Source organism: Glycine max, chromosome 12, assembly GCF_000004515.6.
Source record: "Glycine max cultivar Williams 82 chromosome 12, Glycine_max_v4.0, whole genome shotgun sequence".
In the NCBI taxonomy this organism is placed as follows: Eukaryota; Viridiplantae; Streptophyta; class Magnoliopsida; order Fabales; family Fabaceae; genus Glycine; species Glycine max.
In genome coordinates this window covers 37,507,019-37,531,147 of record NC_038248.2, presented here as the reverse complement: position 1 = coordinate 37,531,147, position 24,129 = coordinate 37,507,019, and the positions used below count along the sequence as shown (strand labels likewise).

Genomic DNA, 24,129 nt, shown 5'->3' with positions numbered 1-24,129 from the left:
TTTCCCTGAGTTTCAGTTTCAGCGCAACCTTCTTTCTTTCTTTCTTCTCTGTCGTGTTTGAGTGCACTTTGCGGCTGCCCTTTTAGAAATCATTATATTCACCCTATTATATACTTTTTGCTATTCATCTTCTTCAATTCCAAAATGGGAAGAGCACCCTGTTGTGACAAGAATGACCTCAAAAAGGGTCCATGGACTCCTGAGGAGGATCTCTTGCTCACCAACTACATTCAGACTTATGGACCAGGAAATTGGCGAACCCTCCCCAAGAATGCTGGTACCTAGCTATACCATTTTGATTATTCTAATTCTAATTTTTATTAAAAGTTTTTTTTTGTGTTATCTAATTATTGAATATTAACATATATTGAACTATTTGTTGATTAATCATAGGTCTACAAAGATGTGGCAAGAGTTGTCGCCTTAGATGGACTAATTACCTTAGACCCGATATCAAGAGAGGGAAGTTCTCATTTGAAGAAGAAGAGGCCATCATTCAGCTTCACAGTGTCTTGGGAAACAAGTACGTCTTGGATTTTCCTTAATCTTCTCAATTTTATTTTTTTTAAGAATGTTGTTGTTCTTATGTGTTTAATTTATGTGTTCATATTTAGGTGGTCGGCTATAGCAGCTAAGTTACCGGGGAGAACCGACAACGAAATAAAGAACTATTGGAACACAAACATTAGGAAGAGGTTGCTTCGAATGGGAATTGACCCAGTTACACACGCTCCACGCCTTGATCTTCTTGACATGTCCTCGATTCTAAGGTCAGCAATAGGAACCGTTAACCCATCGTTTCTGAATCTGCAAGGCCTATTGGGTGCCCAAGCGTTGATGAACCCAGAATTTTTTAAGCTCGCTGCCACTGCCACACTTTTATCTTTGAAGAATCATGAGAACGCATCAAACTTAGTTTCACAAGTGCAACAACAATTCAATAATAATGCTGGGAATGGTCAAGTACAGAACCAAGTTGCTGCTCCAAATCAGTTTCAGACACCAACTCTAAGCAACAACAACGTGAACAATGGCTTATCATCAATTTCCCCAGAGAATTCATCAATTCCTTCTTATCTTGGGGAGAATAATTACCAGCTGAATGCTCAACAAATTAACCAAGTTGATTTGCTTCTGGACCCCGAATTGGAACATTACTTAAACAGTATAAACCAAAACATAGGCCATGAATCAGTTACACCTTTGTCAACTCCTACCTCATTGAATTCATCGTCCACGTATGTGAATAGTTGCGCGGAGGAAGAGAGGGACACCTATTGCAGCGATGTATTCAAGTTAGAAATTCCAGAGAGTCTTGACATTAGCGATTTCTTGTAAATATGTGTCTGTGTGAATATTGCGTTTAATTTGCACACTGCTGTTTAATTAGTTTGAATTTATATATTATATTATTCTTGTTATTTAAATATGTGGGGCATGCAGAATTTTGTACTCGGGTTGGTTTTTTTAAATCTTTGTTCATTTTTGCTTTGCAGCTGTCAATATTTCTAATATGATATATGACACCAAGTCTTTGTAATTTTTATCAGTGTCTTTCTTTTGAATGATTTCTGCAGTTACATTTTTGTGTGGTGGAGTTTCGTTGATTACACTCTCTAAACGTTAATTAGATAACAAAATATACCGTCTTAGGAACTACAAAATTCCTTGGGTCATGAAGGTAGTAATGAACTGAAAACAAAACATTTGATACAGCTTTAATCAAATAAAATTAATCAGGAAATTCAATTGTAATTAATTTAATGCGCTTAACAGGTTGATTACTTTTTCTTACAAGAGAATGAACTTAAAAAGTTAAGTAGTAGCGGGCTATTAACTGCTGAAAAAGAGTTTGGATAATTTACCAAACATCATGAACAGTATATGCCGCCATAGTATCAGAGAATGTGAAACTTGACTTTTTCTGGAATATATTAAGAATGTGTACTTGTCAAGATTGAACTTAATTTATATTTTAAATTAGATGAAGGATTAACATGATTTTATAATTATTTTAACATGGCTTCTTATCTAAAAGGAGGAAGAGAGAGGGGAAAGTTACTCGTTGAATTTGTAAGAAAATTTTGTACTACAAATCCAGTTCCAACGATAAAAATAAAGTACTGTCTTAGAATATTTAATTTGTACTATGAAATCATAATTCAATCGGAAATATATCCTTTAAGGTTATTTATTTGTAATACATAACTTATTTTATTTTTAATAAATAATAATGTTTGTTTAAGAAAATATAGGCTAGAAAAATGACTTGAGAATCCATTGAGAATTTTAAAGTTGTCAAAGTCTCAATTATTGAATTTTTAAATTATTTTAATTATTCTTTATTCATTTTATTCAAAAGAGTTAAATGCAAGTACAAAGATTAGAAATTTTCATTTTTCCTTTTAAAAGAGCTGAGTTATATAAAAGCTGAAAGCACTTGTTAGAAAATTTAAGGAAGAGGGCTAACAGTCTTTGAGCCATTACCAATTAACTAAAAGCTTGTATATATACGAGATATAAGGTGGGTTTTTTTATGGTTAAGGAAGAAGAGAAGATGGGAAATATAATATAATAAGTTCAATTTTTTCAATTAACAAAACTAATATTCTAACAAATTATGATTTTTTGATAAAAACCATATATATATATATATATATATAATTTTGATGTTTCGTTAACAGAAAAACAAGGCCGTTAACGTTGATGTTTTAACTTTTTGAAAAGAGTTTTTTTAGTTTTATTTTTAAATTTCAATAGGTTAGATCAATAATAAATATACCTTCACTTACTACTTATCTACTCTAAAGACAATTATTTAAAGAACTTCCCCAAAATAAATATCTATTTGGCCTCTTATAAATCAAAAAGGATATTGCTAATAAATGTCATAAAGGCACTTGTTGAAAATAAAAAATAAAAATAAGGATTATTAGATAAAAAAAACATAATATTGAACATAATAAACATTCAAACAAATATTCTTCTAAGTCACAACTATAAAACTATTTTCCGTGTTCCAAAACTTTAATATGTAAAAAAAAAAAAAGCACATGTATTGGTAATGGGTTCGTGCAAAACCCTTTTGTGCCATTTATTGCATGGCTTCTTCGAAAAACATGGTAAATATAATTGGACAAACTAATTAAAGCATACATGAATTCCATCGTGTTCTAATCAATCTATTCTGGGGACCGCTATTGATCATCTTTCGGCTTATCGCATTGTATCCTCTCTTCCACAAAGTGTTTGAACTTTGAACTTTGAACTTTGAACTTTGAACAATGGAGCCGCTATAGCCACGTTTATCACCATTTACCATGCCAAAACACTGTGGAAATCGTATAATTTGAATGTCGATCTTTTTGACGTTATTCGGCGATCAAAAAAGTGTGTCTTTGTCCTTACGTGGTCTCTTCTGTGAAAGAGAACCACATAAAATTTGTTTCCTCATTAAGTGGGAAACGAACCTCTACGCCGCATAAAATTTGTTACGGCACATTTGTGTCCATAACTCCGTATTTACAACCCATATTACATTGTACTATACGGTATCTTTTATTTCTCATACAAATTGAGTTATTACTTTCATATTTTGATGAGACATAGAGGTGGATTTGTTCCTTATTACGCGCAACAGAAACTTCATCGTTACAGAGTTGAAATTAAAAGCTTTACAATTACAAGTATTTAATTTTCTCTGAAATTGCGCTGTTGGAGACATTTCAAACACGGAAAGCATCTTCCACAAAAGCGGAGGCAAAAATCGTGTCATGCATGAAACTATTATTATCGCTTTGAAGCAAAATCGATCAGTTATCCCTTCCTTTGTGGATTAATTTTTCTAGAAAAGAAAGGACACGTCATACATGACACTATGAGGGAGTTAATCTGTACCTTGACTTATCCTTTTGTGTGTGCGTTCTCCCCAAGTCCTAAAGCAAACTTTTATTTTGACAATAAGAAAAAGAAGCAAAAATGGAACCACATATCCCTCAGTTGCAATGAGATAGTGACTTTAAAGTGCATGCAGATTGGTGAATTTCCAAGCGCATTTTTCTCAAGGAACAATGACTTTTCAGAAATGCTTTTATGCAATTAAAATAGGACACTTATCCCTTTTAATTTAGATCAACCTATTTTAAAATGTCTTTACATGGAAAGTTGAAAAATAAATAAGCAATAAAATAGTTATTTATAATGTTATACTTTGCCAATTATTTGATGTTTAAATAATAAAATTAGAGTAAATATCCTATGCATTATCCGTATGAAAAAGTTTTATACAAATATTTAATAATTTCAAGTCAATAATATATATGATAAACTCATTGATTTTTACTTTAAAAATCTTACTACTATAATTTCTTATTAATTAATAATGTAAATATTTTTGGCCTCAAAGAGTGTATAGAAACTAAATTAAATCCATAAAATTATTGGACTCTACAAGACCAGCTGGCAGCGTGGCATTTGAATACAGAACATAGTCTGCACCGTTTTTTGACATGTCTGATGTCTTGATGTAAAGTGCCTTTTTTTGACTTGAAACAAAATTGGGCCACTATGTTTTGCGGTACCTTATGATTCATGACGCACCCAATACGGTAGAATTGCATCACTTTATTTTGGATTTTGAATTGCAATTTGGAATAAAGCCCAAGCTTCGATCCAATTCTGTCGGTATCCGACCCGTTCAAAATAGTAGTCTTCTCTTTCCTTTATGAACATTTTTTTTACTCTCCATAAGAACTTGGAGTTTTAAACCTACCATAACCAAGGCATGCTAACATTTATCATTGTGGTAGATATAGCTAGCTAGTTAAGGCTTAAATTAGAGATGGTATTATAATTCAATATATGGTTTAGACTTGTTATGAAGAAGAGGAAGATATTTACTTTCCACTCAAAGTTGGCATTATTTTTTCAAAGTACACCAACTTAGGAACAACTATTATAAGAATTTCAATGTTGATATCAAGATGAAATTCATACAACTAATAACAATACAAAATCAACACACAACTGACATAGAATATGAAGTCAACATACAACACAAAGTCAACATGTGATATAACTTCAATGGTGAGGAATCCAACATAAATAGAAGACAGTGACGCAACTAATTTTACCGCCAAAAGCTTCTCAATGGTTATTCATAAATACTGTAATTATGTATTGATACTGACAACTCTTAACTAATAAATGAGAACCCACACTCTCTCTCTATGATTTCTCTCTTTCTGTCTCTTGGGATTCTATTTTCTCTGTTCTTGTGGTTAACAACATAACAAGACTTAATATGATTTAGAATCTTTTTATTTCTATTCTTTAATGAATAAATTAAATTTCATGTGTTTTTCCTTGTTGGTTTGAGAAAGTATTCATATATTGTTCTTCTGTCTTTCTTATCTTTCTGGTCCTTCTACCGCCCACGCAAAAGACTTGAGCTGTTTGAATTTTGAAAGCTCATGCGTTCACGCAATTAAGAGCACAAAAGTGCACCTTTGTCCTTACTCCTGAGCCATGATCACGCCTCTTCTCTTTGCTTTATAATCACAAATTCTACTACAACGAATTAGCTAGAGAACCATAAAAACTATATTCGAGAAGATTTTCTTCTGCAAGGTGTGAAAGAAAGCTTCACCACGTTAGCCACATCATCTTTCAAAAGCAGACAAGTTGTTGTTGACCCTTGCTTGTTTACATTTATGCAATTTTGTTTGGGCGTAATTGAATGGCAGCGTTTACTTCGAGTACAAATTGCTTTACTCTCTTTGTTTTTTCTCCATATTATACAAAAACTATTAATACTAGTTATGATTTTTATTAAAAGCTAATATATAATCCATTGCAATAATGTGAGTTGTTCTATTGGCACTTTCTTGATAAGATGTGTAACATGCAATGACAGATAAGGTTTTCATTTTTCAACAAAAACATTGAGTCATTGACTTCACTCTGTTCTCAGTAAGAAATTAGAAGCGCTGAGGAATTTTAAACAAGAAAAAAAAAACGCTTGAGGACAAGAATTGTGTTAATGGATCGTGAAATTATTAAATAAAAAAAAACATTTTTATACATGAAAAATTTTATATGGAAAGAAAACCAAACTCGTTATTATTATTGAAAGGAGCCTCATTGTTACTTGGATTAACATGTGTTGACGATAAGCACTTTTTTTTAATACAACTAAGTAAAATAAGAAAACATCATCGTCAGGCACTTCATTAATATTAATCAGCGTCCTTTTTTTTTTTAAAAGGCTAATAGACAATATTATTATATAACGTGCCTGATTTGAAAAAAAAAAAAACATAGTACAAAGGATATTTCCTCAATAAGAAAACGTTCTACACACATGGTGCCTTCAACAACAAATCATCTTTTTTAATTGGTTTGACAAGAATAATGTTTTACTATTATAGGATCAATAATTTGAATGAGAGGCTAACTTCACTTTAATGTTAATTAGTTTCAAGGAGATTATGAGTTTACTAGTCCATTTAAAGAGAAGTTATATTTATATAAAAAAATTTAATATAAAATATGCTTTTAAATAGACTAACAAATTAAGTTAAAATTTCAAATAAATTACGTCAAGGCTAAAAAATAAAGCCCATAATTAACCCAACTTCCTTACAATTCAAAATTGTCTACAAGCACTAAACAATTGTAAGGCTTGAGGGAAGTTCGAGCCACAACAACGAAAGTGGAAAAGGAAAAGTGGGCCATGAGCCAATGAAGTTGATGAATTAATTATTTCCATGGAAATATTAAAGTTAATATAAAGGATAAATGATGGTGTTGATCTTTTATCTTATTTTTTTAAGTTTTATATTTTATCTTTTAAAAAATTAATTTTGATCTTTTATTTTATTTAAGAAATTTAATATGATCCTTTACTTTTTAAAAGATTCACTTTGATACTTCATCTTATTTTTAAAATGATCCTTCAATTATTGAAATATATTCATAATGAAATTTCATCCAAGTGTTATTCAAATAACAAAAAATAAATATATTAAAATAATTGAAATATCATTTTAAATAAGATAAGGTATCAAAGTAAATTTTTTGAAAAAATAAAAAATTATCTTGAATCTTTTAAAAAAAGATAAAGGAATAAAATAATTTTTTTAAAAAAGATAAAATATTATTTTGAGTAACATAAATAAGATAAAGATCAAAATAACCATTTAACCGGATATAAACCCTTCACTTTCAAGTTAATCCAAATAAAAAATAGAAATTAAATTTGAAATTAATTTAACTTACACATGAAAGGCAATATGACCTTTTAAACACATCAGCATGTCACGTGGATGCCAAATAAAAAAAAAAATGTGATTGTCATGTAATGTCAATTAACTCTTGAATTTAAATAACCAATGAAATACAATTCATAATTTTTTTCGCGATTCCTTTGGTGATTAGGGGTATTGAAACCCCTCCCTCTGACGTGGACCAATCATTATGTGTCAATTGTGCAATCATTCAGGTCATAACCAGCAGTTTTGACTGGGGTTTAGTGTATTTATTCAAGGGATTTGCGGTCACTTTATAATTTTGCAATATACTATTTTATTATATTTATATCTATTTTTTCTTTTGTAATGACTTGGTTGTTTCTATGGTTGACAAAAAAATTAGTAATTTATGCTTGGTGCTTAAGATTTTGGTAAATTGGTTTGAATACAAAAAAGCTAAATCTAAATGTAAAAAGGAGTGATGGCAGCGGCAACTGCCTCGCGTAGGAACTCATGCGATAGTGGCGGATGCATCAAAAAAGAAAATCAAAAGAAATATTGAAATCGCGATTTGAAAATTGAAGGCCCAACGTCGTACGAGGTCGGCGTTTCCAACGTGGACAATGAGGAAGAGCGTAATGTCGGAGACGAATTTCGGAGGGAGTGTTCTGTGTTTGTGCTTTTGTTGTTTCTATTGGTAGTGATTAAAGGGGGAAAAGGGAATAGTCACTTTCCCTCCTCGTGCCTTCCTCACCGGTCACGTTGTTGTATTGGCACCGAGGTGACTGTTTGGATTATTGTGAGGTAAAAGAGAAAAAAAATCCATAAATTTAAAATGTTTTTTTATTAAAGTATAATGTTATTTTTACTTATAATTTTTATAATTCATTAGTATAAATCTCTCTAATTTTTACTTATCTCAATTAACAGTGGCTTGACCCGACGGAACCATAGCTTGAATCTGTGTATAGGCAATCATATTATTTTTGTTCAGCAATTGTGCTTTAACAACTGTGAGGGGAACCAAGATGGGTTGTGTTTTGGAGCAATGAAGGAAGGAGGATGTGGTGCTTGATTTTGAACAAGGTGGAGAGCCAAAGTAGTGATGAAGAAGGAAGAATAGAGAAACCATGGTCAATTAGGGATTTTAGAATGAAATAAGAAATTAAAGATAGATTCAAAATGTATTGTTAAAATATAATAAAATAATGTTTTTTAAATTATAAAGTGACCCCATAATCTTTTAAAAATACAAAAAAACTCTGAGTCAAAGTTACTGATTATACCATGGCATGATCATGCATGGTGCATTACAATTGGTCCACGTTAGAGGGGGTTTCAATACCCCCTAATCAAAACATGCACCAAAGGAACCGCCTAATTTATTTTAATAAATATTAGTTTTGGAACTAACTTAATAATATATTTGATTTTTAGGGGATTAAAATGTTCAATTATTCTCTTGATTAATTTTGGCAAAGAAATTAATGCTAGTAAAATGGGTCGAACCCAACTCATCAGGCATAGTAGGGCCAAAATAATGTGACATCAAATAAACTGTGTCAATATAGCCCTGATCGATGGGTTAAACGCCAAGTCGAGTAAAAAAAAATTATAGACTTGAATTCAATTAGGTTTATTTTGACTCGTAATTATTTTAATTATTAATTTTAATATATATATATATATATATATATATATATATATATATATATATATATATATATATATATATATATATATATTTAGACAACTAAAACAAGCCAATTTGACCTGTTCCACGGGCCACAGAAATACATCTCATAAAATATTTTAGTCAGAGTTAGTCCAATTCATTTTTCAGACTTGAAGAATCGAGTTAGGGCGAATATTCCATTTTATCAACCATAATATAATTTTATATAACTTTAATCCTTAATATGAACAATGTTAAAAATATACTAGTACAAAATTAAGTTTTAATTGCTGTCAAAAAATAAAAATAAGTTTTAGACTTTCAAAATGCGTAAACCATTTTAAAAGGCACAGGAACCACTCTATTTTATCCTTACAATAAGAATTTTACGAAACCTTGATATTCCAGTACATTTTTTTTTGTCACCTCAATTATTTTATCTCAGAATTATCTTTCATTTCTTTTCTTTTATATAAAAAAATTATAGTCCAAACAACGTTAATCCTTTCTTATCCAGTGCCTTCTTTTTCCTCGCGCAAACCCTTTCTTTCCACTTCCCAGAACAACGTTGCCACTTTCTCCGACACCAAAACAAACCACCACACTCGACTTCCAATCACCAACCAGTGCCCACAGTTCAACTTAAAAGCGAAAATGCAATCATTCACTTCCTTTATAGCGTACCTCGTTTTCCTCGCGTCCATATCACACACTGTTCCACAAACTCTGGACTCCAACACCGTCCCCGCATACCCGACCCAAACCCAGTCCCAAATCTGCCGCCTCGACCTCTCCAACGAGCTCTTCGGCGGTGTCAACGCCGCCTGCGGTGGCGGCCCCACCCTTGACCGCAGCCGCTGCTGCCCCGTCCTCGCCGCCTGGCTCTTCGCCGCCCACGCCCGCACCGCCCTCGAAGTCTCCGCTGCATCGTCGCCTCCCCCCTCCGGCGACCTCCCCATGATGCCCGCCGACGACTCCCAAAAATGCGTCAACTCTCTCCAAGACTCGCTCCGCAACCGCAGCATCCGAATCCCACAGCCCAACGCCACCTGTGACGCCATTCTCTGCTTCTGTGGCATCAGGCTCCACCACATAACCTCCCTGACCTGCCCCAACGCTTTCAACGTCACCACCGCGCTTCGCAACGCGTCCTCCGGCGGCACCCACAACGCCACCCCCACCGCCATCGTTCGCAACTTGGAAAAGAATTGCCGCAACGCTTCCTACGCTGGCTGCACCCAATGCCTCATCGCCCTACAAAAGGTTACACGTTTCTCATCTCCTCCCTTTATAAACATTAAAACCACACCACCTTTCGACGATGTGGGCCTTATCTTCATAACGCAGCGTTGAATAGTTTCTTTACTTGAATTCCAATGTCGTCCTAATTAATTTGGGGTTGACCTGCGAAAATGACACTGCCATGTGCTTCTCCAATGTACGGCCATAGCATTAAGTGTAGCCAATGTATCTTTTTTTCATAAGTTTGGTTCTTTTTTATGCAGATAAAAGGGAATAACAAGAAGGAGAGTGAGAGTGAGAGGGCGAAGAAGATGTTTAACCGGGACTGCCAACTGATGGCGCTGACGTGGCTTCTAGGGCGGAACAAAACGGCGTACATACCCACTGTTTCGGCGGTGTTGCGGGCTGTGATGTACAGTGCGCATCCACACGAATCGACGTGTAGTCCGGACCAGGAGAACATGCCCTTGGCCGTTGATTCGCTGCGATATGAAACGAGCAAGGGTTCATCGTCGCCGTTGAGGTTGTTTTGGATTGTGCTCGTGATCGTTCTCATTTTATTCTGCATGTGATTGAAGGGTCCACTTGTTGATTGCGATTTGCGAGGGACGTTTCTTTGATGCGTGCATGCCCGGTTTGTTTCTAATGTGTATTCGGGGGTGTCACGTGAAGCTATTAGACAAAAACATGCAACCTAGTCTCTGTCTTTTCTCACTGTAAATTTTGGACTCTATTGATTCACCTATTAATTTTTTTGTACATCTTTGTTCTTTTGTAAGTCTCTTTTTCCGCTTTTTATTTTATTTTTTATTGCATTATTCATTATATTTTTTATATATTTAAGTTAGAAATAAAAAGTAGTATGATGTGTTTAAAAAGAAAGTGACTTATTAAAATAATATGAAGATAAAATAAAGGGAATATAAGATTATAATTATTTATGCCAATGTGACCAGGACTGTAATGCGATTTTTCAATTGTCCTTTTTGCGCTCTTATAGTTTTGTTGTGCTCGTTATTCTTTTTTTTTTTAAGTATAATCTTTTTTTCTTACATTTGTTTTAGAATAATAAAAAGTAGGATGGTACGATTGAAAAGAAAGTGAGATAATAAAAGAATATCAAGAAGAAAAAAAAGGAATGTATGATGAAGACATATAACTGTGTAAGATTGTGAAGCTTTCTTCTCAGTTATGTTTTTTCATCCACAATGTTATTCAATCCAATTACATATTAATCTTTCTCCTATTTATTTGCATATAATCTTATTCTTTTCTTTCATTCACTTATCACATTTAATAACAGAACTCAATATAGATTTTAGAATTTTTTGGAATTTTAACCGTATGCAACTATGCATGGTTGGCATTGGGCCGTAATGACTAACTTGATCTAAGTGCCCCCCCCCCTCGAATATTTTGTCTTCAATGTAGTGTTTGGATACAAGGTTTGATTAAATACTGAGTAAGTTCTTATTAAATGAGAATTTATTTATTTATGAACATGTGAATAAATTGACAAAAGGTTGTTTAAATTTAATTATTGGTAACAAACATCACTTCCTTAAATTTAAATGGATTCTTTCAAATCACGTATAATATTTTCATTAAATCCATTCATTTGCACATGGTAAAAATGGTTGTTGTAAGACCTAACACTAACAGACAGAAGGTTAAAACTTATCCATTGAATTCAATTTAATTTTTACCAGACTGATTATTGATTTGAAGGTTGTAGCATTGCACACTAATTTGTACAAAACACGACCTGAATTGGATGATGTATTTTTACAACAATGTTGTATGTAACTGTATCTTTACAATGTCTTAATCTATAGAACAACTTGATCTTCCACTACAATAGAGTTGTAAAATGTTAGTTACAGATTAGTTTTATTAGTTGTTCTCATTGACTATTTAAGTTTCAGTGTACTTATAGAATTATCTCTTATTTCAATACATTTCTATTTTCAATTATGTAAATTTTCTACAATTTTCTCTTCTCTCAGGTTCAACCATTACTCACATGGTATTTACCAAGGATCATATTTTGCTACATCTTTCTTTCCATGTTCTTCCATTTTCTTTGTTCTATTACAAATATTATCATCTTGTATATGATCTTTCTCCCTTCGTCTCATCAAAGAAATTGAAATCATAGATAGCGTTTCAAGTTTTGTTTTTCTTCTTCCTCTATCAGATACATCATTTCTTTGTTTTTTCAAGTTTTTTGTTCTGATCTTTCAAGAATCCTCAGACCTTCGCCGTATGTGCAGAGATCTTCAGTTTCAATCTCATTTTTTTTCCACTTTTCGCCCTATCTCTATCCCCCTCTCACTCCAAATTCATCTCTGCTTCTTCTTGTTTCTTCAAATTCAGGAAAGACTTACCTTTTTTTTTTAGTTCTGTCAACACTTCAGCAAATTTATTCTGCTTTTAGTCAGGTTGCGACTCTTATTCTTTGCCACGGATGTCAACTTCACTAATAATGTAATGTAATTGTTATCATAATTACATAAAATCAAAGTGTTTTGTTGTGAAAATGAATCAAATTTAAGTGTCACATTCAATAACTAAACATTGGTTTTAACTTTTAAATCACAAGACCACATATTGGCAGCTAAAAATAAACCATCAGCGTTATAAAAAGGCCTAGCAATTAGCAAGGATTCTAAAGGTTCAATATTTGGCAGCACTAAGCTATGTATTGCATTAAATGAAGAAAATAAAAGGGAGAGAAAGCCCACGGGAGAGGTGATGGTGAAAAGTTACACGGTAAAAAGTGACCCGTTCAGGTTCCTTTCCATCTTAGCTTCAGTTCACAAAATATCAATTTGATTACAAAATATATTTATGCATTAATACAAAACAGAATGTTTGAATTTCATGTTTAAATATACATGACAACAGAGGGACGGCTTTAAGGAGTCTAAGCCCACCATGGAGCATCACCTGTTCTGAAATCTGTTTCAACCCAAGGAACAAACACCACCTTCCCATCATCTATATCACAATGTGCTAATGCCAGAGACTGTCCAACAAGAACAACAGAAGTATACATCACTGTTCTAGTAATAGACAAGTGTAGCAGAGATTGAAAATTGAAAAATAAAATTGAGGTTGTAAAGAAACTAATCATAACGAATTCTGGATACTTCTAAAACTCTAAATACCACAATTTCTCAAAAGACATGGTTTTCCAATTGAATAATTATAAATCCCCCTAGGCTCCTACTAATCATTCCAAGGTAAAACATTACTCAGATCCACTAAAGTATATAGTACTGTCACATCAGTCCACAAAAGTACGAAAATTCAAAAGAAACCCCTACGAATGCAATCTGTAAATCACTTGAGTCCAAAATTCAAAAAGTCGTATGACTTAGGCCATAATATTGACATAAGTTTAGGGACTAAAGTAACAATAAGTAGTTAAGTTTAGGAACATATTTGACATCTAGCAATTTAATTTGAATTTTCTTAGTTTCAGAGACTAATGTCATAACTCTTATACTTTTAGGAATCAAAAACAGTTTTTTACCCAATCATTCTACTTTCTTGCATGATAAGTATTCAATGCATTTTATATTTTCAAGACATTAAACGCTTTACTTTTTCATTTAATTTTTTCTTTTATAAGGTAATAGGACTCTTTCCAATTTACTTACCAAGGGAGCAGGTCCTCTCACAACTCTTCCTTGGTCATTGTACTGAGATCCATGGCAAGGGCAGATGAACTTGTTCTCTGCTTGATTCCATGGCACGACACATCCAAGGTGAGTGCACACGGCATTAATTGCATATGTTGCAAGGGTTCTGTCTTTCTCCACAACAAGATAGGTAGGATCTCCCTGTAAATAAAGGGGGGTGGATTCAAATTGTAGAATTATGAAAATAGTTATTATGGTTGGAAGGTGAGAAGGAAATCATTTCCACTTCTACAAAGCCAAACCTTTGGTTTTTGTAACTAGAACTACAGTTTAAATTTCTCTAACACTGCCACTGGATAAAATGGGCAGAGTGTAGCAAGATAAATTTGTTGAGGAAAGAGAAGAGGTCTAATAATTGAAGAAAAGAAGCAATGAGAAATGATGCCAAAGCAGTCTAGGGAAGCTATTGCTTTCAATATTACATGTAAAGCATCTGCAACTTGTTGAAGATCTATGAGTACACTAACTAAACAGCGGTACACTTACCTTCAATCCTTGTGCAAGGGTTCGGTCACCAGGTCCATGTGCCTTGAGCCAATTCTCTGCAATTACATCATTTCCAACAGCATCCTTGGCAACAGTACCACCAGCTGAAGAACCTGAACTGTAATTTTTTCCCCAGTCAGGTTAATGATTTGTATAGATGAAGAAACTGGGATTGAATAATAAAAAGCAACACATTGGAAGGTTAAGAGTTAATTATCAAACTTTTGGGTGCTAAATGCAACAAGTAATGAGCAATATGATAGATTTTCTTCCCTTTCAATGCAATTTATATGTTCCTCTTCGAATCAACTGATAGTTTAAGTTCAGAAGATAGCTTTTAAACTAATGTGACTAGAATGCAAAACTAAAGAATTGAGGCAAAATTCAAAACATTAAGAAATAATCAATTCAGTACTCCTCCCCCAATGTCAGGAATGTGCAAATTTTTAACTTTCATCGCTTCTTTCCCTCCCACTACAAAAATCATTACAATGATAATAATAATACCAAAAGTAATATGTATGAATTAGCTTCAAGTAATAGTACAACTATTGAAAAAGAGGCTGCACATCTAGCAAAGCAGAAGGTAATTATTCAACGTTCAAGAGAAAAGCTTCTCATGGAAGCACCATCAAATTAAGGCATCCCCTAAAGCTGATCCTATTAGTACATGAGCACTATCAACACCTGTTATTTTATGTTTTGGGGAATTCATGCTACTGGAGTAATTACTTCTCCAAAGTTACACACGACACAACATTAGCCCTTCTTAAATTTTAGTTAGTTCATTAGTTCCTTAGTGATTTAAAATGCTGCCATGTTAGTTTTTTAAAAATTCTGTCACCACATTTGTCACTTATAGATCTCAAATGTCACCACATTCATCCTTAAGGAAGTGATGACACAAAATAAGGAGTTTAATTTCTATATACTATCAACTGATCAAAAATCATTGTCGGTATTACAGTTGAAGTAGTTATTGTAAAAATCAATAAAGTTATCATACATGGTGGTTTGTGATTAAATTACAGTATACTATATTGCATAAATTATTTACTCCATAATAAAATCGAAGAGCAAGTTTAGTGACAAATTAAACCTATAACGAAGTAATCTGATGATAAAATCGTTCAAGGACAAAGGCAATGACATTTTGCATCTCTTAAGGACTAATTTGACGACCAAAATTTGTGAAGATGTAAGAACTAATTAATGTGATGATAAGTATAATTGTGTAGGAAAACAAAAACCTACCCTGGAGGGACAAAAAAGTAGGTGTAGGGAATAAGCATTCCAGCAGAGGGGAGTGAAATGGCACCAAGAAGAAGCAGATTCATGAGCTGTCTTTTGCCCATGTCAGGGACTCTATCAGCAGGAATGCTGGTGGCTTGGCATGCAATTCTCATTCCCTTGCTCTTCCCCATCATCTGCCTCTTCACTGGCTTCACAAGAAGTGCCTGTGAGGGACTGAAAATCCCACTCTTTCCTGAGCATAGCTGAAATCACAAAACATAATAGTCCCTTTTGTTAACTCGAAAAGCACCAAACCTATGCTACACATTATAGAGAAAAAAGAATAAAAAGAATCTTTTTTTTTAGTACCTGAGAAGGGGTTGTAGGGGATAGAGTGGTGGATGCCATGGTTACAGAAACACTTGTTGGAGATGAAGATTGAGAAGATAGAGAGATGTGAAGTGAAGATTTCAGGTTAAAAATCTTAAAGGACCACCACAACTGTCAACACAACAGTTGCTGGATAAGGCGCTAAGGCCACGTAGGTGCCACATAGCCACATGTTCTTCAGCCAATCAACAACAACCAAATAAACCACCTTGTTATCTTGTTTTTTGGGTCCTCATGGTCCAACACAGCAACTTGATTTGCTTTTTTTGTCATGGAATTTTAGCTTGTTAAGGATTAAGGCTTTTTTCCTTTGGGACATTTGGTGCACCCAGCAACATTGGTGGTGCACCCAACAATTAGGTGAATGGGTAAAACTATCCTTGTATCAAAGTTTGAAAATGAAACTAATTAAAAAAAAAAAATCCTTCTTCTGGAAGAAGATTCTTCCGAATGAACAATTTGTTCTACCAGAAGAACCTTCTTCCGGAAAAGTTATCGGAAGAACTTCTTCTGGTAGCTTTGTTCTTCCGGAAGAAGGTTTTTCTGGAAGAACAAATTGTTCATCCGGAAGAAGTTCTTCCGGTAGTTTCTCCGGAAGAAGGTTCTTCCAGAAGAACAAAGCTATCGAAAGAAGTTCTTACCAGAAAAATCTTCTTCCAAAAGAAGGAATTATTTTTTATAATTAGTTTTATTTTCAAACTTTGACACAAGGGTAGTTCTTTTGTGTTATTTTTTAAACAAAATAAGAACATGTTTTTATTGTATAGTCACATACTCAAGCATAATAAAAACTAGTTTCCATCGAATCAACAAGAAGTGAAAGAAAAAAAAGAAACAAAAAGGAACAATGAGGGTGGGATAAGAATAGAAGAGGGAGAGGAAAGAGAGTGTCTTGTGAAAAAAAAAAAAAGAGTGGCGGAAGAGAAAAGGTTGAAAGAGAAGGAGAGAGGTGAAGAAAAGGGTAGAATATGATATTCAAGGAAAACAACAAACAAGGGAGTGAGAAGAGGAAAAAGGTCAACTAAGAATAACAAAGCCCCGTGAGCTTACCAGGCGGGCCCAAAATATTTTTAGGCCTTAGTCCCGTTTGCACTTTGCAAGGAACTTAATACGTGTCAGAAAATGGGCTCGTTTGATGTCTAAATGCACTTTAAATATCAGAATGTTCAATGAATTGATTTTAAGACGTGTTTAACGGTTAACTTTGACGTTATCCTCCGGCTAAATATGTATCTTTTAATCTATTATGTTTTAATATGTATCTTTTAATCTATTATGTTTTAGTATTGTTTTATATTGATATATTATTTTTAAAAATTTATTTTGATATTTCATGTTTTTGAAAATTTTATTTTGATTTTTTATGTTTTTAAAAATTTTATTTTACTAGTTTTAAAAATTTTATTTTGATCATTTCTTTTAATTTTCATTAACAAACATTAGTGTATAGGTAATATTAAATTTGAAATAAATTAATTTAAAATAGTGACGTCTAAAAATCACCATTAACTTTCTAAAATACATTCAACCACCTATTTTTTTAATTTCTATTATCTTCTTATGTAAATTCTATACTCACTATAACTTAAACAATACAATCATTGTCCACTTAGATCTACAACCTCCTCAAGCACTACAACAATCATCATCAACAAGCAAATCATTTGTAACATGCATCCATCAAATAACATCGTCACATCATCTTATAGTCACACTGCGATTCAACACCAACCTAAATAAAAAAAACATTGAATCTTAACAATTATGAGAAGTTTGAGATGTCACAACGATAATTTTAAATTTTACATCACTTTTTTTTTCATTATTTTAAATTAATTATTTAAAAATTAAAAGAACACATGTAACATTTGCTATCAAAAATAAAATATAAAATAAAATAAAATTTTTGAAAATATAAATGATTAAAATAAAAATTTAAAAACATAAATGATTAAAATAATTTTTTTTAAATTTAATGTACCAAAATAAAATCTTTAAAAACATAAAATATTAAAATAAAACTTTTAAAACTTAATATATCAAAATAAAAAAAAATATTTAAACATAATGCACCAAAAATATTTAAGCTTATCACTTTTATAAACTTAAAATTTCAAACTAAAACATGGGACTTAGTATCAAATGTGGGACTAATTTTTCATTTTCATGTGTCAGAGACTCAGATTTTAAATCTCACTACACGTGTAAAAAAAATCCCACCACATTACCATCAAATTAAATTAAGTTGACATGATGTATAAATACTTGAATCCTTTAAGCTTCATAAGGATTTGATTTGTAATTATATTAATGAAAAATGTTTTGTTAAATGCGATAAAACTCACATTCATGATGTTTTATGCCTAAGAGATTCATCTCTGGCTGTTAACTGCAAGATACTATTGGTATAAAAAAAAATCTAAATCAAAAGTAAAAATTTCATTTAATAAATTTAGTGTCATACTATTAAAATTATTAATAATTTACATTTATAAAAATCAGCAACTAAAGAACAGTAAATTACTTTATATATATATATATATATATATATATATATCATCAGTTAAAACTTTAATTTACTCTTTAATTAATACATCAACAACAATTTACTTAAATTAGCTACACTTCAGATAATATCTAGATAAGATAAACCTCACCTCCTCTCGAGTAGTCGTGGGCAATGCACACCAAAAGTAAGACTCGGTTTCTACCTCATCTTGACGTTGAAGGGAGGCATGAATGGTAATGCCCTTCCCAGAAAACATAAATAGTTGATAAGTGTCTTTTATTTTGCATGTCCCAAGTAGCTAGGTAATGGTCCTCTTCCTTGTCTACGCCCTCTATGGAAATAATAAAGTATAGAATGATGCTGTTATCTGCATGGGAGGTATGGCGTGCCACATGCACTCACCAAATCATCATGTGCTTCTCCATCTCTCTATGTACCCTTGTGTGCTCTCTCTCTCTCTCTCTCTGGTTTTCGTTTTAATGATCTTAAAATTTTCCTGTTTTTATTAAAAAAGAATTTTGTTCTAGAATCAAAATAAGAAAAAAAATTAAGGGATTAAAATGAAAAAAAAAGAGACTAAAATGAAAGCAAGCTTACGTTACGAGGACTTTAAAACATTGTGTGTGTAAAAAGGACATCAAGTGAGATATAAGAGCGCGCATGAGAGAAGTAAATATAACCGTATGATTGAAATTATAATTAATTAAAATAATCATAACTATTTGAATATAATTATATAATCCAAATTAAGCCTTTTAATCTCTAATGATTGCTACATATTGTATGACAACTTTTGAGAGAACTTCAAATTCTTTGAAACAAGAAATTGAATACAACTATCACAAAGAAACACTCACAAGTAGCTAAGTACAAAATCTGAAAACTTGCATCTAAGATCACTAAGCTAAGGGACTACCTATTTACACCAAAAGCAGTACATAAACTAGATTAGAAAGGTTTAAACATTATTTAACATTTAGAGATTCTTTCATGTAATAATCTTAACATTGAACATTGAATCTTCTTATTTGAACCTTTTATATATAAATTTGTTCTTTAGTTGCTTTTTCTTAATAATTATGACACTAATTGTATAAGAGCATTGTATCTTCTAATTTGAATATAATTTTTTATACTATCAACTTATTAATTATAAATTACCTTATAATAATATTTTTAGAGTTAATAATAAATATTATTTGAGTAACTATTAAATTTGTGATAATTTAATTAGTTAATTGTATAGTTTCTATACTGACCACACCATCAAAATTAAACTCATAAAATGAAAGAGTTTGTGAAAAGAAACGGATAATAGTCTTCCAACGAGAGTAAAAACAATGGGTCTCTTTACGCCTTCTCTTGCATCAAGGCAATAAAAACAGAATATGTGGTTTTCGTCAAAGAAGATAACACTCAACAAAGTGGTTTTAAGAAATATTTAAATCCATAGAGTTTGATCAATACGCAAGGAAATCTTAGGTGGTTATGAACCATTGGTTTGATAATCTTTTTCAATCAAATCACTTTTTTCTTATGAAACCTTCCTCGTTTTCTCTTCAGATGAGAAAATGAGAAACTGTTTCTTAATTTGGTGTCTTGAGGATCATAATCATGCATTAGATTTTAACCTATTAGAGTTTTCATTATCCCCTAATGAATCAACCTGGTTTTCGCTCATTAAACTTATATCAATTTTCGATTGATAGTCTAATGGGTTCATTGAATTAGATCACTTTATATTGAACCCATATAAATATAAATAGTTAATATAAATATTATAATATAATAAGTAACCCATATTAATTAATTAAGAATTATAAAATTCCTAACAGCAGAACTACTCAACAAAATTATGTATATTTTGTACGAGAGAGATACAACAAGCAGCTTGAAGCAACACCGAAAAAATAGAACGTTCTTCAATGTCGCGTTTTGAAGTGATATGAGCCCCTTGAAAGGCCATGTTGCATTTTGCAATGTTCCAAAGCCCTTTGTCTCACAACTCAATTAACACATTAACGATTTATTAGTGTATTAAAATATTAAAGGTTGATATTAAAAATTCATGATTAAAACTTTGGAGGAGCTAGACCAGTTTAGTTAGAGTCATCAAATATAAATACCTTACACTCCCAAGACCAAATTAAAATTAAATTTGAAGTATGTAGTATTTTATTTTAATTTTAATTTATATGCAAAGTTTTTGAACTTTAAGAAAATGTTGGGGAGCTGACCAACCTCTCACGCACAAATAGGTTCTGTCCTCAGTGCCCTGCCTACTTTTACTCGCACTTTTATGAGTAATTTGATTATGATTTATTGATGGCAAGGAGATCTCATTGATAGTACGTACTACTAGTGTAATATAAATTCCTTCCCTCTCTCTACACGAAGAAAAAAAATACTACTATAATGTATTTTTAAACACGAATAATATAAACAATTACAGTTAGGTCTTTTCTCATTTTAAATTTTGACAGCATCACGTAATATATTTGAGTACAATATAAATGTAATAATATATTCTCTAATATATTATTTTAAGTATGTTTTATTATTAACTGAAATTTCTTAAAAATTATGACTCTCATTCCTTATTCAATAGCTTTATTATTACAAATACATAGTCATCGTATGTCACTCCAAGTTAATGATAAAAACTTCTTCACCCAGCTAGTCAACAACATATTAAACAGGTTGCTGCTCATGATGTCAGACTCTAAATCGGGGCCAATTTTGTTGTCATCGGGCTACATCCTTGGCTGCTTTATCATGAAAGTACTTATATTATGATACATGAATTTAAGACTGAGTTTAATACTTATTCTGCAACGTGTTACTGTACTACTTTATTTTATTCCTTTCACATTTACTCTATTAATTATTGAATTCTCAGTCAATTGTGTTTACTTATTATACCAAACAGTTACTCAATGCTTTTATGCTACACTAAATATTACTCCTCCACCGTATATTTAAGAAACATGACTATATGCTAACTTGTCACATGTTAAATTCTATATTATTAATTGTACCAAAAAAATTGATATATTATTAAATTTCACCGAGTCTTTTTTTTTTTTAATACTCGTAAGGATCAATGTTCGCAGGAAGCAATATTTTAAAGTACGATGGTAAATGCAGATATCAGTCTCAACTAAAATTCAAATCCTAATTCATCATTATACGAAAACTAGTTCCTAATCCAACTCTCAACCAAACATGAAGTTCAAATCGAAAAAAAAAAAAAAAGACTGAGTCAACATCCCAAAGTCACACAAACTAACTTTAATTTCCTGCATCTTAATGAGGCATTTCCCACAGACATACTTACCAAAAACTAACCTCAATGATATATTCCTTTGACCAATATATTGGTGATGAGGTACACACTGAGACATGTGTCGTCTTTGTTTTATGGAGCCACTAGTTTAATTTGCTTAGATTGATAACTCAACAAAGACAAAGTTCTAGACTCACGTTCATTTTAAATTCCCAACCGTCACATATAGTCCTATAATTTTTTTCTTTTGTGATGGCAGATATGTTTCAGTCTTGTCTTTTGTTGCTCAAGATCTAGCTTATATATATATATATATATATTTGTATTATTGCTGTCCCTCATCACACAAGAGTGACTTATAAAAGGAACTGCGTGCCTCCATGTGTGGTTTCAGGTCTGGCCCCCAAAGAGATGGGGCAATGTTTTAAATGAATCTGTTCTGTTGGTGCAATTGATCTGAGAACCGTTGTAGCTAGGTTGTGACATTTTTTCCCTTAACAATGACACTATATATGATCGTTTTTGCGCTCCAGGGTTCAGAGTGGGACTAGGTGTCTTGCTTTCCCAACCTACCTTGTTGAGTAGAAGAAAAACGAATACGGAGCCCACAATATTAAAATATTAGTGCGTTAAAGCAGAATTTCAACATAGGAGATATTATTTGAACCTTCTTCTTCTTTATTAATTAGCTGGAACCCTTTCCGTTCAAAAAGAAAATTAGCTGGAACCCTTTTAAAGCTGCATCATGTGCCATCTCTTAAAATGAGCGCTAATTATGCGTACAAGGAAAATTCGGATGTTTGGTTGATAGATAACTTTTGTTTAAGTACGTGGTAAAGTTTTGGTTTCCAAAGTTTGTGTGGATGAAAATATACATGTTAATCTTTTAAATAAATTTTAGTATGATTTATTTATCATTTTCAAAAAAAATCCTTAGTGTCAAAACTAAATAAAAAATAAAACAACTAAAGTTTAAGCTTTAAACTTAAGCTTTAGACAACTTACCAACAAAGAAAGTTATTTATTTTTAGTTTTTATATAAAAAAGGTCTTATATGATAAAAAAAATTCAACATATAACTTTTATTTAAAATAATAATTTTATTCTTAAAATGTATTTTTGTTCTCACTTATTATTATTAGAACAGCCCAACTTAAGATAAAGAAAATGTTAGACAAATGCATAAATCAATTTATCTATATTAGAATGAATATACATTTGGAGGTACATATAATTTGTATGTGGATGCATGAATTATAGTAATTATAAGTTGTCATGCATTAGATTGAGTGATACATATAAAGAGACGTGTACGTCGTATCCGTTGGACAAGTAGGTTAAGGCTCTCGTACAGGATGGTCCCATGTTTCATGCTTGGGTTAAAATGGGGTTTGTAATTTAAAGTTTGTACAGCTGTAAGGGAAGTAGTATCACGGCACAGTAGCAGTTGCACTTATTTATAGTAATCTACCCGACTATTTAATCCCTATTTAATTATGAGGGTTCGTACGTATATGCCTGTTACAAACCTAGGATAAAACATGATCTCTTTCAATTCTTACCTATTCTTTCTCACTTTCACACACGTATGTGGTTCAAAACATGCAAGGAAAGATTTCAAACCTTATCACTCTTGCTATTACTCATTCATAATGAAAGCGTATGTATGATGTAAATTTCAAAGTACGCACGTATGACAATGTCCCCGTTCTCAGGTATGTAGGTCAATTAAGGTGGGGAGTTAGTTACATGTGATGTGAAATGCTAATCTACAATCTGAACTTCAGCACACAACACGATATTTGCTTTATATTTATGATAGGTTTCTAGTTTGTTTGATTTGACCAAATTTCACACTTTAACCTTAATTTTCCATTAAATTCCTCCCACTAGTTTTACTATTGTTTATGTCATACAATGTAGTTAAGAATCAATAATTGAATAAGCGACACCAATCTTTCAATTCATTAATTAAAGAACAAGGTCCTTCTTTATCTCTTTCCAGAGGTTAAGCATGTGCGCTAGTATTTTAAATCTTAATTATGATATAAGTTGCCGCGCACAAGCCTGAAGCTAAGTGACAAAAAAAGTCTAAAAAAATTACCCCGATATGAAATTCATACATAATTAGGGATTTAGGCCTGTCAAGCCCTAACTAGAGATTTAGCCAATTTATGACCATTGAGGACTTTACACTAAATGGGATATAAGAAGGGATGGAATAAAATGGGTGAAAGAAAGGAAAGAAGTAAATGAAACCCTATTAAAGGGGTTCTGTCGTGATCCTAAACTCCGTGGCGTGACTCTCAATTTATAGTGATTGAAGTGGACTTGGACCTAATACTAAAAAT

At 32.1% G+C, this 24,129-nt stretch overlaps 3 protein-coding genes and 1 non-coding gene across 4 annotated transcripts; 2 read left to right on the top strand and 2 right to left on the bottom strand.

Moving 5' to 3' along the window:
- Positions 1-1,514, top strand: LOC100812189 (transcription factor MYB41). The gene is made up of 3 exons (XM_003540286.4): positions 1-277; positions 394-523; positions 615-1,514. Exons 1-3 carry the CDS (start codon positions 145-147, stop codon positions 1,336-1,338), a joined length of 987 nt encoding a protein of 328 aa, XP_003540334.1. The 5' UTR covers positions 1-144; the 3' UTR covers positions 1,339-1,514.
- Positions 1,515-9,307: 7,793 nt separating this feature from the next.
- LOC100810917 (uncharacterized GPI-anchored protein At4g28100) lies at positions 9,308-10,928 on the top strand. The gene is made up of 2 exons (XM_006592769.4): positions 9,308-10,188; positions 10,431-10,928. Exons 1-2 carry the CDS (start codon positions 9,580-9,582, stop codon positions 10,737-10,739), a joined length of 918 nt encoding a protein of 305 aa, XP_006592832.1. The 5' UTR covers positions 9,308-9,579; the 3' UTR covers positions 10,740-10,928.
- A 1,908-nt stretch (positions 10,929-12,836) lies between these two features.
- On the bottom strand, positions 12,837-16,125 carry PETC (Rieske iron-sulphur protein precursor). The gene is made up of 5 exons (NM_001250719.2): positions 15,963-16,125; positions 15,615-15,856; positions 14,361-14,478; positions 13,833-14,015; positions 12,837-13,195 (listed from the first exon to the last, which is right to left on the bottom strand). Exons 1-5 carry the CDS (start codon positions 15,999-16,001, stop codon positions 13,094-13,096), a joined length of 684 nt encoding a protein of 227 aa, NP_001237648.2. The 5' UTR covers positions 16,002-16,125; the 3' UTR covers positions 12,837-13,093.
- A 360-nt stretch (positions 16,126-16,485) lies between these two features.
- Positions 16,486-16,620, bottom strand: MIR5030B (microRNA MIR5030b). The gene has a single exon (NR_161648.1). It is a non-coding gene; the product is annotated as a microRNA MIR5030b (primary transcript).
- Positions 16,621-24,129: the final 7,509 nt, after the last annotated feature.